The sequence below is a fragment of the Lonchura striata genome, chromosome 1, assembly GCF_050655825.1.
Source record: "Lonchura striata isolate lonStrDom1 chromosome 1, ASM5065582v1, whole genome shotgun sequence".
Lineage (NCBI taxonomy): Eukaryota > Metazoa > Chordata > Aves > Passeriformes > Estrildidae > Lonchura > Lonchura striata.
Window position 1 is genome coordinate 114,214,852 of NC_140703.1, and position 19,399 is coordinate 114,234,250.

Genomic DNA, 19,399 nt, shown 5'->3' on the forward strand with positions numbered 1-19,399 from the left:
AGAAGCTGGAGAAGCAGCAGAACGTGGCTGAAAAAGGCATTTTCCAGGGAGGAAGGAATGGGGGAACATCAGAAGTGGGGCTGGATGAGTGGAGACCACCAGGAACACGAGATCACAGGGGAGGGGGAGATAAAAGAGCAGAGGGAAGTGTGGCTTGGGATCAGAGAGATGTGGAGGGCATGAGAGACAGAATAAAGACTAGCAGAAGCAAAACTGAAATAACCAAACTGAACAATGACACAGTACAGAAAAAAATATACATTGTGATGGGCAGAGACAGCAGCATTCCTATCCCAAACAGAACTGTAATTTTAAGACCAAATCTGACTCTCTGAACTATGATTCAGCTCCAATCAACAGAAAAATCCCCTAATTAGCTGCAACACATCTACCCAAACCCAGATTAAACCTTCACCAGCCTTGCTGCTCTCAATTGCATCTCTTGAAGCAGTGTCTCTCGGGTTTCCAGGCAGCTCCTGCCTCACAGGGGATTTACGGAGAACTCTGACTAATCATCCCCTGCTGAGAGCAATGGGAAGACATGTCCTTTTCCTCCCTGGCTCCCTAAATTAACTCCACAGACAGCTGCTGCAGATGTGTCCTGGTGCCAGAGGCTGCAGGAAAAACCAGGATGTGTGGCAAAAGGACGAGCAGCAAATGTTGCCATGAGCCATGCTCAGTGCACTCTTTTTTTTACGTGCTTCCTCCTCTTGGAGTGAAGAAATGTAACATCAATAAAAGCAACTGCTAAATTGCCAGGAAGAGGAATTGCTTTCACAAGCTGATTTAGCAAAGAGAAAGTGCCAATTTCTGCAGAAAATATTATTGACATAGAAAAAATTGCAGGCACCAAGAAAATAATTTTGACATTGAAAAAATAGTTTTAGATGCCTTTTTATGAGCTCCTAGTGAGGCTTTGCTTCTCCCCCAGGTGAATTCCCACACGTGCAGATCCCACGGGATGAGTACTCACTGTGGTTCTGGCTGGGGGCTGGAGAGGTGCCTGGCAAATCTGGTGACCCCAAGGCTCCAGAGTGTCCCTCAGACCAAGAGCTGTTCTCCCTTGCCACCTGTCCATCTGCTCTGGGGGTGGCAATGCCAGCGGTCCCTGTGGCCAGCAGAGCAGCGGTGGGGCCAGCTGGAGAGCTGCCTCGGGGCACAGCAGCAGCTGTGCGAGTGCTGCTGGCACCTGAGGCTGCTTGATTTGGAAAGAGCCACAGGGAGCCGAGCTGCTCCTGCCCAGCTGCGCCCACGGCTGCGTTTGGGACAGCGGCTTTGGCCACCAAGTGTGGGCTCGTGGCCACCGTGCCCACGGCCAGCGCCCTGCTGGGGGTCACCCCCACGGCCACGGGGCTGCTGGCCCTGCTGGAACCCATCTGTGGGGCCAGGCTAATCTGTGGGGCCAGACCCGTCTGTGGGGCCAGACCCATCTGTGGGGCCAGACTTGTCTGTGGGGCCAGGCTAATCTGTGGGGCCGGACCCGTCTGTGGGGCTGGATCCGTCTGTGGGGCCAGACCCGTCTGTGGGGCCAGACTCGTCTGTGGGGCCAGACCCATCTGTGGGGCCAGACTTGTCTGTGGGGCCAGGCTAATCTGTGGGGCTGGATCCGTCTGTGGGGCCAGACCCATCTGTGGGGCCAGACCCGTCTGTGGGGCCAGGCTAGTCTGTGGGGCCAGACTTGTCTGTGGGGCCAGGCTAATCTGTGGGGCCGGACCCGTCTGTGGGGCTGGATCCGTCTGTGGGGCCAGACTTGTCTGTGGGGCCAGGCTAATCTGTGGGGCCAGGCTAGTCTGTGGGGCCAGGCTTGTCTGTGGGGCCAGGCTAATCTGTGGGGCTAGGCTTGTCTGTGGGGTCAGACCCGTCTGTGGAGCCAGACCCATCAGTGGGGCCAGACTTGTCTGTGGAGCCAGACCCATCTGTGGGGCTGGATCCGTCTGTGGGGCCAGACCCATCTGTGGGGCCAGGCTTGTCTGTGGGGCCAGGAGCATCTGTGGGGCCAGGTCCATCTGTGGGGCCGGATCCGTCTGTGGGGCCAGACCCGTCTGTGGGGCCGGACCCATCTGTGGGGCCAGACCCGTCTGTGGGGCCAGACCCGTCTGTGGGGCCAGTAGAATCTGTGGAGCCAGGTCCGTCTGTGGGGCCGGATCCGTCTGTGGGGCCAGACCCGTCTGTGGGGCCAGACCCGTCTGTGGGGCCAGACCTTTGTGCCGAGGGGTTGGAGGAGCGCTGGTGGCCCTGTGGGACGCCAGTTTGTCCCCCAGGGCCGGCGCAGCAGGGACGAGCGTGGCGGCGCTCGACGTGAGGCTCATGGTGGCTGTGGGAGCAGGGCCTGCAGGGCTTCTGCCTTCTTCAGGAGGCAAGTCTGTGCTGGTTCTCATTTCAGTGAGAGGAGCCACAACCTCACCTGCAACAAAATAAACACACTCTGAAATGGGGCCTCTATTGTAAATGCAGGCGAACTCAATGGGAAGAAATAACGATGTCTGACTCAATTCAGAAGGCTGAATTATTTCTTTATTATAGCTGTGCTAAAATACATTAATATACTATATAAAAAGGAAGATACTAAAACTACATACTACTTTCTCTGACTCTATCTCACAACTTGTAACACTTTGTCTCATGTCCAGCCCCAGGTGGGTTGGATTGGCCATCATGCCCAAACAATCCTCACCAGAATCCAACCAAGCAATCACTCCAAGTAAACAATTCTCCAAACACATTCCACATAGGAAAAACAAGGAGCAGAAATATAAATTGTTTTCTCTTTCATTTCTCTCTGTGCACCTCTATGAAACATCTTGAGAGGGAGAGAAATGTGATTGCCACAGGCCTCAAACTGGATGAGGAGGCACCAGGACCTGGACTGAAAATGGCACCAAGGGTGCTCAACCACCCCTGGCAGCATTAAAAAACAGGTCTTGTCTGGTCATGAACAGAGTGAAGAACATGTGATTTTTATGGGGTTAAATCTGATTTGGGCTGCTACAAAGAAATAAATTTGATTCTTGGGTCTCCTGTTCTGGTTGGCAAAGCTGTGGATCAATTTGGTGGGAGTACATCATTAGCCACAGACATAGCAAAAGAGGGAAAAATATTCCTTGCACTTATCAGGCTTATCAAGGAAGATCTCAGGGAGATTTCACCTGAATTTGTTTATTTATACAATAAACCTAATACATATATATATATATATATATATATATATATATATATATATATATGTATATATATATACATGAATACATATATATATACACACACATATATACATAGTTAGAGACAGGTCACCCCTTCAGCCACAGACTGCAAAAGTGCAATTATATGAAGAGATGCTATAAAAGCAGATGTAAAACCCCACAACTTATTCCAATGTTTCATGGCAAAAAAACAAAAACAAAAACAAAAAACCAACCAAACCCAAAAAAACCCAAAAAAAACCCAAAAAAACAAAACAAAAAAAACCCAACAACAACAAAAAAAGAAAAAAAAAAAAACCCGTACATGCCAGCCTTTTTCTCACCCTCACAGTTTCTTCCAGGTCGGGATGGATTGGTATCCATGGTTGTCTTGCACCTGCACATGTAGGAGCCCATCAAATTGATACATTCTGCCAACACAGAGCAGTCATTCTCAGCTTGGGAAGCACATTCATCCCAGTCTATGGGACCAAAACAAGAACAAGGGTCAGACAGCCTCCCTGCTGGCTGCATTAAGCTAGAAATAATCATTAAGTAGTCCTTTTTTAATTTACTTATATGGTCTTCCTTTTTCATAATTTACTTGTCAGCCAATCTTTGAGTGATGCAGAACACTATCTGTTTTATTATTCTCTTGTTCTTGTATTCTGAAAAGTAATTTCTCTGAGTAAAGACTTTTTAAATCATTGTTTTTAGAGGTAAACACATGCTGTAGGTTTGTACTACAATTATATCAAAATCACTCACTTTACCAAGTTCTGTGTACAGCACCTCCAGATATATGAGGTAATTAATAGATCTGTTACTACTAGCTACCGGTAGATAAAACATTAAATAGAAACTTAATCCAAATAATCTTCTGCTTCAAATGAAAAGTAAGTGCTAGTAACTCCCACGGGAAGCACTATTCTGTTCTTAACAGAGGAAGTGCTAAGGGCAAAATCTCTTTTTATACAATTTTTCTTTTCAAAAGTAATGCTGTAGGACTGTGACCCTCTTTTTGGTCATGTCAGAAAAGACATCCTGATTCATCAATGCAAAAAGATGTTCTAAGGACGTTCCTTATGTCTGATTTCAGCTGCTCTGTATCAGTTAGAGATGTCTTTTTATGCAGTTATGGACCTATATTATTGCTGAGTCTCTTCTCTTTTGAGGGATTTATATCTGGAGTCTTGTGTTGCCATTCACACCCTGTTCCAGCAAATCTGCCAGGACTGATTTAGTCCTTTGGACAGGAATAATTCCTGTGAATCCCAGGTGAGCCCTCCCTGTGTGACTGCCTTGTGCATTCACCTCCTGCCTCAGGGCCTGAAAGAGGGAGAGCAGCAAATGAGGCTAAAAACTGTGTCTTGGAACAAATAATCTGATCAGAGGCTAGAAAATTGTTCTGAATAACAAATTAACATAAGTGCTTGTTCTGCAAAACTTGCAGATTAATGATGGTGATTATTTCTCTGAAACAAAGGAACGTCCCATTCCATGTGCATGCACATACACACACTCATCTTTCTGCTTGCTTTTCCTTCCTTCTAGCTAATATTTCAATTCTTTTCACTTTGTCATTGGGTAATTGCTGTGTCCATGATAGTCTCCATTAGACAATTTCACATGCCTGTGGCCAGCAGTTGCATATTATATTCCAGCCTAAGCCACTTAGAGGGAATGCAGAAATGTGCAGGATTGACTGAACACCAGAGATTAAATCTCATTAATTCCTAACTGTGCTATGAAATAATTGTGACCCTTGGTGGCTTCCAACGCCATCTGAGAGATACTAATTGTCAAATCACTTACATTCACTGCCTCCATTGTCTCTGAGGGTTTCCTTTCTCCTCACTTAGCACAGCTTTTAAAGCAAATTCCTTCACCTCTGATGGCACATTCAATAATGCATCAGGTCAAAACGCTGGCACTGACTGGTGCATCACTTGTGCACTTACACACACACACACACACACACACACACACAACACACACACACTGCACTATTTTCCTCTCCAAACCATCACATCCCATCCAAGGTCTGTTCTGAACTCTCCTGCACTCTTGACACCTCTCTGGCCCTTCACATTTAGCACTTCCCTACACAGACCTCAACCAACACTCCTAGTCCAAAAATTATTAAAATGCCACCTTGGTGTTCACTCTGATTACCTATTATACACCTGTAAGGGGTACATGCAAAGGATAAAAATCTGTGAAATTCCTTGCCAAATGAAGTTGCAGATGATAAAGATTGTTCTGGTTTGATGGGGGAGATTCATGGGGGATAAACAAATCCAAAGAATTCACTCTGGATTCAGGGAGTTCTGGAGCTGAAAACAGTTGCTGGCTAAGGGATTATTTGTGGGAGGTGATGCCTTCTCCAGGAACTGGCTCCTGGCTGGGACATTGTGCTAGAAGGATCTTGGGCCTGACTCAGCACACATCCCTTTCTCTTCTCTTACCATGCCCCACAAAACAGATTTTATTGTCTCTATTCATCACAGCAATAAACTTAATAATTTATGGACCTTCAAAGAGATCTGATCCACTCCCTTCAGTTGTGCTGTCCCTTCTGACTTCTCCTCCCTGCTTTTCACAGTTGACTGGACTGTCACTAAGCCAAGCACAAAGTCTGGTTCTGGCCAGGCTGCAGGGAGGATCCAGGGACAGGGTTTGGGTGGATTGATTGTCAAAGGTCATGTCCTGGGGCTCTCCAGGGTCAGGAAGGAAATCACCCCATTATATAAATCCTTCCTTTGTGTGTTTCACTCCTTATTTTCCACTTAGGAAATTCATGTTGAAGAAACTCTCTTTGGGTAAAGCTAAGAAATAAACCCCTTTTCTCAGCCCCTAAGGAAGAGTGGAGGTGTTGGCTGTGCCCCTGGATAAGTGTGGTGCTACTGGAAGCCACCAGGTTTTCTGCAGCTAAAGTGACAATCCAGAGCCATCACCTTCTTCTTCCTCAACCTCTTGGTCCCAGGATCAATAACATTTACAAAATATTTTGGCACACATCAGCCTCTTGCAATTCAGTCTCAGCTGCCACTGTGTTATTTGTAGGCTTCAAGTGTGATTTGTCTCCTGTTTTTTTTTTTCCTGTCCTGTTGTTCTTAACCTGCATATGCTCTGCAACTCCAAAGGGAGTTTTTCCTGCTCAGAAAGGCTCAACACACTAAGAGAGAAGAATAACCCATTCTGTTGGCTTTGGCAATTTTCTGAACTCTGCTGTCTCTGCCAGCTGGGAAACCTGAGGACAGAACTCAGTCCTTTGAAGATAAAAGTGGTGATTACTGAAGATCAAACAAAGGCCTGGTTTAACATAAATTCCATGCATGTTTCTGCAGTCCTATTCACAATAAGGACATCTGGGAATTCCTCTGGCTGGGTTTCTAGAGGGAAGATGTTAGATTACTTAAACCTTGGCCCAAATATAGTCCCCCTATCTTGGAACACAAAACTGTCTAGAGGCAGTTCTGGGATCTAAAAGCTACAGATATTCCACAGTAATCCTGTCTGCCATTCAGCTCGAGAAAGATATGGCAAACTTCCAGCTGGGGCAGAGTGGAGAGGGAGGAAAATGAACAGGGAAACCAAGGGCTCCACTTGGGTTAACCACAGTGAGGAGAAGCAGTGCCTGCAGGTGCCTGGGGGCAGCCAGTGCTCCTTTGTCTGACCCTTCTGGGCTTATGGATAAAACCCCTGGAAGAATTCTCACATCATGGTTTTCTATCCAACCACATCCTTTCTTTTTCTATTTTGTGAAGAATATTGGTCATACTGCACATGATCAAAACACAAACACTGCTTTCTTCTTTGAAAAAAATAATAACAAAAATCACCTTTCACTGCAGTGTTTTGCTGATCCACCACAAGCACAGAGCCATTGTGCAGGGAGGAAAGCACTGGGGCAAATGTGGATGCATCCACTGGAAACTTGGGATCCTGCACGGTGATTCTGAGCCTCACAATGAGGCTTCCTGCTGCCAGGGATTCAATCTGCACTTTCAGCTTCCCAGATTTGTACAAGGCAGAAATGTTGGGTGGAAATGAATTTTCAAGCTGAGCAAAGAGAAAGAAGCATTGACAATTAGGGAGCCAACTTTAAATATTTATGTAAGCACAACATAGAAGATGCTGGAAAAATAAAAGTTCCAAAGTGTTTGAGAAACCTTATTTTTCAGAGATTACTGTAATGCAAGTCTCCTTGGTGCAACCCTGCTGAGAAGGACTTGGAGGTGCTGGTGGATGAGAGGCTGGGCATGCCCTGGCCATGTGAACTGGGACCCAGAAACTCTCTGTGTGCTGGGCTTCACCAAAATCAGAGTGGGCAGCAGAAGAGGGGGTAATTCTGCCCCTCTGGCCCCCCTGCAGAGCTGCCTCCAGCCCTGGGGCCCAGCACAGGAAGGATGAGGAGCTGCTGGAGCCAGTCCAGAGGAGGCAGCAGGATCTGCTGTAGGAAATGCTGAGAGAATTGAGATTGTTCAGCCTGCAAAGCAGAAGGCTCTGGGGAGACTTAATTGTGACCTTCCAGTACCTGAAGGGAACTTACTGGAAAGATGAGGCAAGACTATTTACAAGGGCCTGGAGTGACAGGACAAGGGGGAATTACTTCAAACTGACAGAGAGTAGGGTTAGGTTAGATATCAGGAGAAACTTCTTTTTGCTGAGGCTGGTGAAGCCTTGGCACAGGTTACCCAGAGAAGCTGTGGATGCCCCATCATTGAAAGTGTCCAAGGCCAGGATGGACAGGGTTCTGAGCAACTTGATCTGGTGGAAGAAGTCCCTGCCTATGCCAGGGGTTTGGGACTGGATGATCTTCAGGGCCTCTTCCAACCCAAAACATTCTGTGATTATATAATTCTATGATAGCTCTGAAAACTGTATCCATCTGACCACTGGTCTTACAAACCAAGTTCCAAATTTTGGCTCAAGGGTGAAGAATTCCCCCTGGCCCTTTTTGCCTGCACCAGAGCTGAACTGTCCTGGTAAGTGCATGCAGCAGAGCCTTGATGTTATCTCTGTATGTCACATATACATTTTGTTTCATTTACAACTGTGGGCATGGCTTTAGTTCCCAGGGAGCATTTGGAACTCTCCAGTTCAAGCTCAGTCTGAGTCCAATAATAAAGAAACCTCAGGATGAGAGCCAAGAAAAATGGAGGTGGGTAACTCCAAAAACCGTGTTTGAGACAGCCCAGCTTCAAGGCAGCATCACAATTACATCATGGTTAATTACCATACCAGTGAGCAGTCACTTCAGCTGAACAAACAGCATTGCTCTGAGCACTGAAGCTGGCACACTGCTGTCAATATTTGAGCTGTGCAGGAGCTGGCAGTTTCACCTTACATGTCTAGCAGGCAGCTTCTTGCTTGAGCCTTTTCTTCCTGCATACACCTCCAATTGTGCCTTTGAGCACGAATCCAGAGCCATAAATCAGCACAGTTTTGCTCCCATTCAGTCAGAGCTTGCTCAAAAAGATTCCTACAAACAAGCTGTGTAGCTGGTCTAAGCTCACATCAGGGTAGAGAGGCAAGAAAATGAGGAGAGAAGAAACAAGAGGGGGATATTGTGCCCGCAAACACCCAAGGAGGCAGAAGCAACACAGATGGGCAGTGCTCCTTTTTCTTCCCATCCTGATGAAGCCAATCAGGTCTGCATTCATCTCGGAGAGGACTCATTCACCAAAATGTTCCTACACACCAGAAGTGAACAAATTGCAACTGTGGGAAATAAAGCCAAGTGAGGAGGTTCAACTAGAAATTTCTGTTGGACAAATGCCTCTTCTCTGCTGCTCTTGAATGTATAGCTCCATTATTGTTTTGGGTTTTTCTCTTGCATTTAAATTCACACATGGTTACCCTTTGTTTTGGGGAAGCCTTGTGCTGGGTGGAGATGCCAATTCCTCTGTATGGGCCCTGTTCTGTGCAGCAAAACTGTAGGAGATTGCTCCATCTGAAAACTCCCCCTTTTTTGGGAAGCTCAGAGCTGCCACCAGACATCATGACTCAAGTTTTGTTTCTGGCTGATTACACCTGACTGTGGAGAGTGGCCACGTGTGCAGGCAAGGAATGGGGCTGGAGAAGAAAGGCTGATCCAGACACTTTCCCTGAAAGAGGAAAGAGAGCAGGCAGAGAACTATTTATTTGAGAGGAGTAAGACATTTATTGAGCAGACTGTGCTGAAATGAATGCCAAGAATGCCATTTCAATAATCCATTTGAAAGCCTCAAGTTAATTTACTGTGAGTTTATTGCCAAATTAAAGATCCACTGAAAGGAGCCTCTCTTGCATGCCTGCATTTGTAATTCCTTCACTCTTCTGCAAGGGAAAATTCTCACTGGCTTCATCGCTAACAAGGCCAAGGGCTTGATCTGTCTGGTGTGTTGTAATTATAAAGAAAGGTCACAGGAAATAGAATGCTGATTTTGAAGGAATATTTCATCCAGGCATAAAATCTTCTATTACATTAAATAAATTTCACATTGAAAAAAAAACCCCAAACATATGTATTACACAGAGATGTAGTCATTTTACCTCTGTAAGCAACAGCCTTGAAAATTCCTCATATGCTAAGCTGCTGGAATTATGGAAATCATCAGTGAAGTTGTAGTTGAGAATCCTCATAGTAACAGCAAATATCTTGGCCTCTGTAAAGCACAACATTAAAATATGCTGACAAAATAGGAATGAATTCAGTTAAAATTTATCTATGTGGACCAAAATCTCAGTTGATGGAAGAAAAGAGGTCAAGATTGAGAGATTTTGGTATTAAATAAATAAAAAATAAATAAATCCAACAGGCTCCTACAAGCTTCTAATACATCGAGAAGATGCACTTAGGTCTAAAGAGATCTTTTGGTGCCTAATTGCAACTGCATGAGAGCTGGGTATACACATACTTTATGTGTGGGTTTACACATACCTGGGTCTGGCCCTACATAACTCCTGCCTTGAAGTTGCACCCAGGGCTGAATCACTCATGGGCTCATCTCTGGCTTACCAGTCACAGTTTTTATTTATTTCTTTTCCTGATCTTGGTAGTGGGGATAGTAAATATATTTTTAAACTGAAAACACAACAAAAAGCTGTGCATTCCCCTGGTGTATGTGGTGAGCCCTGACAGATACTGTACAGAGCACAGGAGCCAAAACCAAGAGCCAAGGAATCTATAACTGCTTTATCCTGTATAAACACTCCAAGGCTGTTATTCCTTGGACTAATCCTTGGAAAATTTTCTTTTTTCAAGGGCTCCAACTTCATACTCTGAAGTCCAGCTCTCTGTTTTCGTAAGCACTAGACCTCCTGCTATCCCTCCACAAAGAGAGTAATTTCCTTCTGACCCAAACTGGAGTCATCCCTCATCTCATCAAAGGGAAGGCTCTTAGGGATAAACATGAACAGCAGCATTCCCACTGTGGTCAGTAATAAAGAGTTCACTGTCTGCTCTTTGAGAAAAAGGGGAGAGATTTATTTCTTTATTTGCATGGAAGCCTAGGAAATAATTTAAGGCTAGAGAAAAATCAAAATTATGTTTGATCAACACACTAGGACCTCAGGAAGCTCCCACCATCAGTTAATTGAACAGAACTGGGCAGACAGTCTGCAGCCCTCTTACTCAGTCCTTGTAATTCTCTTTAATCCTTTATTCAGCAGAATCTGCCCTTCCTCTGGGCACTCTTGTTAGCTCAGCTGAGCCCTTGACAAACCAGTTGCCTTGATTTCCCTCTGGCCACAGCCATCAACCATGGATAAACGACCTGCTGGGACATGGGTGGCAGAAAGCAGTGCCAGGCATCAAAGAAATAAATTTTTAGAAAAGAATTAGCTTGATATCTGTAATAGTCTAATCAGATCCAGCACTGCTTTATCAGCTAAGGCGAAAGTTCTGCTGCCTTATATTCTGGGTGAATAAATGCTGGAGTAGATGAGATAAAAAGTGCTAAAGAAGTGAGGATTAAATGGTCATTGCTGAACTGCAAGTGAGTGGGGATGGAAGGAGGTGAAGGGAGAAGATAGAGATCTACTATATTATATATATATGTATTTTAAAGTGTTTCTTTACCTGTTTTAACATTTTGACGGGAGATCATGGTTTTTCCACAAGTTTCATAGCTGATCTCTACTGAATACATCACACCTGCTTCCAGGTGAGACACATCCATTTGCATTTCCTCTGTCTTCAGGTTTTGCACAGTTTCATTGCCCTTGGCCACCCGGACTTGGAAAGTGTGGTTCAGAGTAGAACTGACAAGCCAGGACATTTCAAAGCTGTTGCTGGTAACACTGAGGATTCGATGGTTTGTAACTGCAGAGGGATCTGTTGCAAGAAAACAGCAGCAAGAGTTGGCACAGCAAAAGCAACATTTCACTTTTAATGCCTTCTGCTGTTCTAAATCCACTAGAGACAAGCACTCTGACAGTCAATAGGGTCAGGATAGAATCTTCCCCTCTCACACCAGCAGATGCCTTCATCCACGAACCATCCCACTAGAATGACACATTTAGTATTTAACCTTTTTATTTCCTTTTACTATATGCACTTCTGTTGAATCATAGAATCACTGAATAGTTTGGGCTGGAAAAAGCCCTAAAGATCATCCAGTTCCACCTCCTGCCATGGGCAGGGACACCTTCCACTAGACCAGGCTGCTCTGAGCCCAGTCCAACCTGCCCTGAACACTGCCAGGGATGAGGCAGCCACAATCCCTCTGGACAACCTAATCTCCTCCAAATCTCTAATCACATAAATAATCAGCCAGCGAGCTACAGGTGCAAGCAACAGGAATAAATTTGGAAGAGTGACTTTGGGTACTCTACATGTGTTGGCACCTACTTTAATCACCAAAATGCCTCCATTCAGGCAAAGCTTGCCTGGATTTATCCTGGAACACCTCCCAGACCCCAGCTAACAGAGGCTGGGGGAGAGTGGTGTACAACACTTCACCTGTCATTCCACTCTAGCCCAGTGCAACCATTGTCATGTCAATGGGAAAAGACAGGGCCCTTCAGAGGTGATTCCTGTCCTGGGAGGAGGAGGTGTTTGAACTGGGTAGGATGAGTTGCCCTGCAGCAGAGCCAGTCTGTCTGGCTCAGGAGAGAGAGAAAGCCCAGACAAGACACCTCTGCTGGAGAGAGCTGGGGCCAGGAGAGATGAGCATTACCACCATGCTAACCCAGAGATGCTGCCACAGCTTCAAGTCTTTCATGCTAATGGTTAGACTAAGGAGAAAAGGTTGTTTTCATAAATTGCCTCATTAGAACACTACTGTTTCCAGCACTCTGAGCCAAACACCCCCAAAGCCACTCCCTATTGTAAATGCAGTTGAACCCAATGGGAAGAAATTATGATGTCTGACTCAATTCAGAAAGCTGAATTATTTCTTTATTATAACTATGCTAAAATACATTAATATACTATATAAAGGAAGATACTAAAACTACATACTACTTTCTTTGACTCTCTCACACAACTCGTGACCCTCTCTGAGAGTCCAGCCCCAGGTGGGTTGGATTGGCCATCAGGCTCAAACAATCCTCACCAGAATCCAATCAAGGAATCACCCCAGGTAAACAATTCTCCAAACATATTTCCACATAGAAAAAACAAGGAGCAGAAATAGAAATTGTTTTCTCTTTCATTTCTCTCTGTGCACCTCTATGAAAAATCCTGAGAGAGAGAGAAATGTGCTTGCCACAGCTCCCCACTGCACTAGAGGGGCCTCAGTTTAATTCCTCTGGCTTCAGCTTTGATCAGAAGTTGTGGATGAAGTTCAAGAATACCCAGCCTGTCTCTCTGAACTCTCAAAGAACAACTTAAATCTATTTCCTCCCACAGAAGAGCAGGGTGTTGTTCAATGGATTGTAATAACTCTTGCCTGAAAGGGCTGGATCACCCATATAAACACAGATCTACTGAGGTTTGTTCCCATCACAAATCAAGAAATCATTTATTAAAATCCAAGGTTACTTACAGCACCCAGCATCTGTAGATTGGTTGGTTATGGACAAGAGACTTGATTTCCTTAGAGAAGGAGAGCTACTGCCAGTGTTAACAGCATTTACTGAACTTGGAGTAGATACTACAATGCCTAGAGGAAAATCACATTATCAGAGTTAGAGTATTTCTAAGAAAATAAATCCAAAATAATACCATTCAGGTTTTGCACATGAAAAACAGCAATAGAGTAATACAAATAAAAAAGTTATCATATCACAAAAGCATAAAGTAGTACATTATCTCCATTTTTGAGCTTAAGGGATTGTAGGATTGTTTTCTAATTAAAGCATTGAATCTGCAAGCAGTTATTCATCTCATTATCTTAAAGCCTATTAGCAGGCACATTGATGCCTGTGGGCTGAAAGTATATTTTGCTGAACTGGTACCACAAGGAATTATTTCAGCCAGTGCCAAACTCCAGCTGCTTGCAGCAGAGAGCTCAGCAGCAGTGCAGGAGCTCAGGGTGGGATCATACAACCACTGAGTCAGGGCTGCAATCAAAACAGGAAAAAATGAAAATGGTAGAAATAATGCCACTAATTTTTCCTCAAGAGGCTGGGGAGGTGCACTGACAAGTGACTTGCTCTGAGAAGCAGTAGGGTCTGAAGCTTTAGCTTTTGGCAGATGAGTGAGGACAGCTCAGGGTGAAATAGAGGAAACACAAGGATCTGTGAAATAAATACTCTGCATTTCCATCAGAAACAGGTAACAGGTTTATGTGGCATTTTCTCCCAACAGGAGGAGAAGGGGCACTCATGCTCCAGAAATTCCTGCAGGTGTCTCCTGCAAAGGAGCACAAAGTCCTGCAGGAAGATCCTCAGCACTTCCCAGGGTGAGACCTACATTTCTTACCTTCCTTCCTTGGGCTCAGCCAGTGAGGGATGCCAGTGGCATGTTCAAGCTGAGGGTGGCAGCTGTAATAACCCTCCAGGTTCACACAGCTGCTTTTCTCAGGGCAGGCATTGAATTCAGCATAGGAGCATTCATTGACATCTAGGAAGAGCAATACACCTTGTACAGATATTGGGAGCAGCATCAAAATAAATCTGTACTGTGTGTAGACCAGGCTCTGGCTATGATAAATTCAGTGTAAATCTGCAGTAATGCTGTTAAAACCATTCTGGATGTTACCACCCTATCACTTTTTATCCCAATTCTTTGGAATTAGAGGACAATTAGGGGCAGCTTCAAATTAGGATGCCATCCAAACCTGAGATGTCAGCACAGGTGGAAGGAGGACTACCCAGTGATTTCACTGAAAACAGTAAAAAAACTGAGTAAACACAGAATAAGAATAATGCATTTCTGGAGTGAAAACGTTCAGACAACTGCAGAGCAATAAGTAGCTTGATATAATTTAAAATTAATATATTGAAATGTTTATGTAACATTTAAAAATTATGTAGTAACATGCTATAGTAATTAACAGACTATAAATATGACTTGTTTCATACAAGCTACTGGAAGTAACATGGCAAAAGAATATATCTGCTTCCCAAGAAAACAGATTTTTTTAAGAGCCTGTTTAATACAACTAATGATTGTGCTACAAATATGCACATATTTGCTTTTTCATCTGAAAAATGATGTTACTGGGAGAAAATAAATGTGAGGGTTCAGAAGTGTTCCCTCCCAAACTATTCACTCCAAAATATATATATATTCACTCCATTCTATAACAGAAGGGTCAGGGCCAGGTTTGCAGTTTGCAAGATCCTCTGTGCTATCTTTGAAAGCAAATTAATGGTTCTATAAATGAGATGCCAAGTGAGGAGGGACAAAAGCCCCTAAAATGTGAGAGGATTACAGTCAGTGACCTTGCACTTGTGTGTCAATCACTTCATACACACGCTTCACCATGGCCTTCAGGGAGGAGGAGACCTCTGCCAGAGGAGCTGGGTGCTGCGTGCCCACGAGAAGCTGGGAGGTCACTGTCCCAGCGTAGACGTCCCCAGGGTTGCTCTGGATGTGGTGCACAGAGGCATTCAGGGGCTGCAGTGCACCAGTGACCTGGAAAACAGGGCAGCAAACATGGCTCAATTCCCAGCACATGAATTATTCAGTGCTTATTATCATAATCTGAGTGTAGAAAGCAATTCAGAAACCATGGCAAAGCGGTTCAGGCCTGTACTGATGCAAGGTGAGTTCTTATTTTCACATTTCACAGCAGATTTATGTTACAGAAATGCCAAGCTTGGGGGGTGTGGAGCTGATCTCAAAATGCTTTGGCAGAAGGAGTAACCCAGAAATAGGTGGGAAGAGTCCTGCTTTGCAAAGTCTCCATGGATTAAAGTAAATTACAGAGACCACTACAATTCACCTGCAATAAAGCTGTCCAGCACTTCTTCCTTTGAACAGCTAAATGGACTGCTGGCAAAGGAAATAGAAAGAAAAAGAGGAAAAGCAATAGACTCAGGATGAAGGGTGGGATTAAGAGAGACCAAACCATCCCAGCTGAGAGTCAGGAATGAGAGAAGGGATTCGCTGGTGGGCTGAGCATTGAGAGTGAGGAACAAACAGCAGGACACTCTGAGTAGCAGCTCACTGAACAGCTTCACCTCAACTCCCCATTTCCTGAGTGTTTCACTTTCTCATTGTTTATTTTAGACCAAGATGTAAAAGCCTTGGTGGATCCTTGCCCCTGCTACACAGCAACAACACCAGGGTTTCTTACTTTTTTAGGATATGAGAAGGGGAAATCAGATAGGAGGAAGAAGGACACTTTTGTTATTATTTCTGTTCTCCTGCCCATCAGTGCCAGCACATTATGGCAGATGGGTTTGTCTTGGAAAGGCTTAACTTAAAATTCCATATCAGAAAACGTCATGCTTTGAAGGTCTTGCAGTCTGATCCCAGTCTGTCACAGGCCCAAAATTGAACTGAGACAGAGCTGGAACAAGCACTGCTTAAGCAGGAAAACCCTTTATTTCAGAATGGTTTTAAATTGCCCTTGGAAGAGACCTGAAACATGTGCTGAAGAAGCTGATAAATCAATGTTACTTGAATTGCTTAAGGATGCATCTGTACATTCAGTAATCAGAAATACAGAAATAATCAGAAATAGGGCCAAAAAAAAATCAGTCTGGCAGAACAAAGGGGGAGCAAAGAGTGGCCCCTGAGTAACAGAATCATGGGCACAACGAGGGAAGAGTTTGTTTTTGTACATACCATGGAGTGCAAAAGGCGGGAATGATTCAGAAGGTGGGAATCCACCCGGGTTAATTCATTAAAATCCATTTTCACCAGCACTGTCACATTGTACCAGAACATCCTCCCTGCAGCGTAGGAAATAAAACAGCCAAGTCATCTGAGGTCTGGTGCTGCAGAAGGTGACAGAGCTTCAGGGAGGCTCTGAGCTAACAAAGCAAGATTTCACTTGGCAAACGTGGGGGCCAGCTAGGGCCTCGTTTGCCACATGCCACAGGCAAAGAGCCAGGGAAGGAGAAGGATCCAGGGGAGGTTTTCTGGACCCACAGCACCCACACACCACTCAGTGCTCATGGGCATAGTAAAAGTGGCCCCCAACACCTGGGAAGAATGATGTTTGAACTCAAATGATTTTAGGAGGCTAATTATTATTATTATATTATATTATATTATATTATATTATATTATATTATATTATATTATATATCACATTTACAAGAGCTATTATTGACTATAATAGAACTATTATTAACTATTATTAACTACTTTCTTATTACTAATAAGAAAAACTTGTGACTCTGCTGAGAGTCTTGGCACAATTGTGGATTTAACTGGTTAATGAATTTAAACAACTATTACTAGAATTTAATCAAGTGACCACCTTGAGTAAACAATCTCTATACTATATTCTACATGGGCACAAACAGGGAGTAGTGAATGAGATAAGAATTGTTTTGATTCTCTTTTCTGATTTCTGCTTCTCTCATGAGAAATCCTGAGAAACCTCTCAGTTCAGAGTGTCTCTGTTCAGAGGGCAGGTGAATACCACCCACGGGTGCAAGAAGTGAAGCTGAATCTCCTGGAACCCATCCCAGGCACAGTCCCATATTTGTTTCAGCAAGAGCTATGGTAACAGTTTTCCTGCCCACTCCCACCCTCAGGAGGGAAAATTAAGGATATTTCTATTAGAAGCAGTCTGGAATTTATCAGTAACATACCCTCTGGCATGGGATCCACACAGCCTGCTCCTTTGGATGAGCTGCAGCATTTTTTCAGCCCTGGACATTGAGTATCAAACGTGCAAGGATAATCAAGTGTTTCCATATCCTTCACTGGACAAATACCAGGTCTTGAGGCAAATACACTGGATCTATTGAGGGCTAAGTAACAAAAACATTTCTGAGAACAAAAATACAGAAAGTTGTTTCCATAAAATTGTGATATTTAATTTATACCAAACACCTCCTCCTCACTTTAGAAGTGTGTCTGTTCTGAGTTTTTAATGGGAAGAAAACAGCAACCTAAAATTATCATTATTTCATTTCAAGGGTGTAAATATTCTCAGGTCTTTCTCTTGTCCGTGACATTTCTGTTAGAGAAATTTTGAGTTTCTAACTTTCCATTAATAATTATGGATGGATGGGCTCATAGGTAAGTTTCTAAATGTGGAGACAATGAGAAACAGAAAATATGCCTGATATCACAGAATAATGAGGTTGGAAGAGACCTCTAAGATCATTAAGACCAATTATGCCCTAACAGCTCAACTAGGCTATAGCACCAAGTGCCATGTCCAGTCTTTTTTTAAACACATCCAGAGATGGTGATTCCACCACCTCCCTGGGAAGACAATTACAGTACTTTATTATTCTTTTGGTGAAAAAATTTTTTCCTAATATCCACCCTATACCTTCCCTATCAGCTGTGACTAATCCAAATAATATATAATGATCAAAGAAAACAGGTACTGTGTAAGAGAGAAGTTGAGGACTTCCATTTAACATTTTGTGGCACAAATTTAACCTTAGCTGCAGTAATTCTGTTCCAGCTGGCCACTCCAGGAGTTTGGTAGCCCATGCCAGAGAGCCCTGCAGAGAGGGCAGCTGAGGCAGGAGGTTGCTGCTTCCCAAGCCAAGGGCAGACAGTGGTTCTGGGCCAGTGCCAGCAAAAAAATTTCTTCTAAGGAGGAAAAGAAAACATTTCCAAGCCCTACAAACTCACTTCTTTACCCACACTCTTAAACACAGCTCCATGTAATGCTCAGCTCTGGTCTTTCTAAGCAACCTGAAAGAAATCTCTTTTCCATTCATTTTGCACCTCCAGGTTTTTGATCCTTTACTGAGCAACTGAAGACAGCCAGGAGTAAAATGAACCTGATTGCTGCAATAGAAACAGTCGTGGTGCAGGAAAACCACATTTGACGTTATAAAACCTATACCAAGTGAAAAGTCCACAGCAAACTATAAATCTATTCTGAACAGTCAGCCCTGTGGGTTTACAATTTCTGTTATCCCAAAGCTCTGGATGAGAGTAAATGTGAGGTTTCTGAGAAGCAGGAGGAGATACTGAATTTAGCACTTTTGGTCTCTGCCAAGTAACATTTTTAGCCAGGGAAATGATCTTAATTAACCAAGATTTAACCTGAATCTGCATAACTTGCTGCCACATGCATGTCCCAGGTCCTCTTCTCTCTGGGTTGGCACTCCACAGGTGGTTCCCCCAAAATGGTCATTTCCCTAGAAATATCCCTCTTGATTTTCAAAGCCACATTCAGGTGGGAGACAGCCTCAGCTGCCCATAGCTGAGGCTCACATTAATTCCCAGCCTCAAATGATTGCTCCTTCTCAGCCTCCTGTGCAGGGAGCTAAGCAGCCTCTGACACTGGATTTTGCACAAACACAAGAACCAAGGAATTTCCTCATGTTAGAAAATCTCCTATTCACAAGTGCTCCTTACTGTTCAAACCAGGTGGATCCTGGTCAGCTGGATCCAGGTGTGGAAATTGCTCCAGCTCTGAGGTTCAGGTGCAGTTCAAACAGGTTTGAGGTTCAAAGCAGCTTTTTGGTTTTTGTTTTTTTTCCCACCTGTGTCTCTTTTTTTTTTTTTTTTTTTGTGTGTGTGTGTGTGTGTGTGTGTGTGTGTGTGTGTGTGTGTGTTTAACTACAGTGCAAATGGTTTAATGAGTCACATGCAATCTCAGAAAACACTATTGAGTCCTGGCTGGGTGCCACAGTAGCCATTTATCTGAAATCAAAAGGTCATCTTTTTCAGATCAACAGAAACAGAGATG

The 19,399-nt window shown here is 44.1% G+C and overlaps 1 protein-coding gene across 1 annotated transcript in view; it reads right to left on the minus strand.

Annotated features, from left to right (window-relative positions):
• The window catches only part of UMODL1 (uromodulin like 1), a 74,261-nt gene that overhangs the window by 21,338 nt on the left and 33,524 nt on the right, over positions 1-19,399 (minus strand). Inside the window, exons 3-12 of the mRNA XM_085588521.1 lie at positions 17,328-17,489; positions 16,351-16,457; positions 15,000-15,192; positions 14,035-14,175; positions 13,157-13,273; positions 11,248-11,502; positions 9,720-9,832; positions 7,025-7,244; positions 3,524-3,661; positions 974-2,404 (exon numbers count right to left, since the gene is read on the minus strand). Of these exons, the coding sequence (XP_085444647.1) occupies positions 974-2,404; positions 3,524-3,661; positions 7,025-7,244; positions 9,720-9,832; positions 11,248-11,502; positions 13,157-13,273; positions 14,035-14,175; positions 15,000-15,192; positions 16,351-16,457; positions 17,328-17,489 (2,877 nt within the window). The remainder of the gene's footprint in view (positions 1-973; positions 2,405-3,523; positions 3,662-7,024; positions 7,245-9,719; positions 9,833-11,247; positions 11,503-13,156; positions 13,274-14,034; positions 14,176-14,999; positions 15,193-16,350; positions 16,458-17,327; positions 17,490-19,399) is intronic.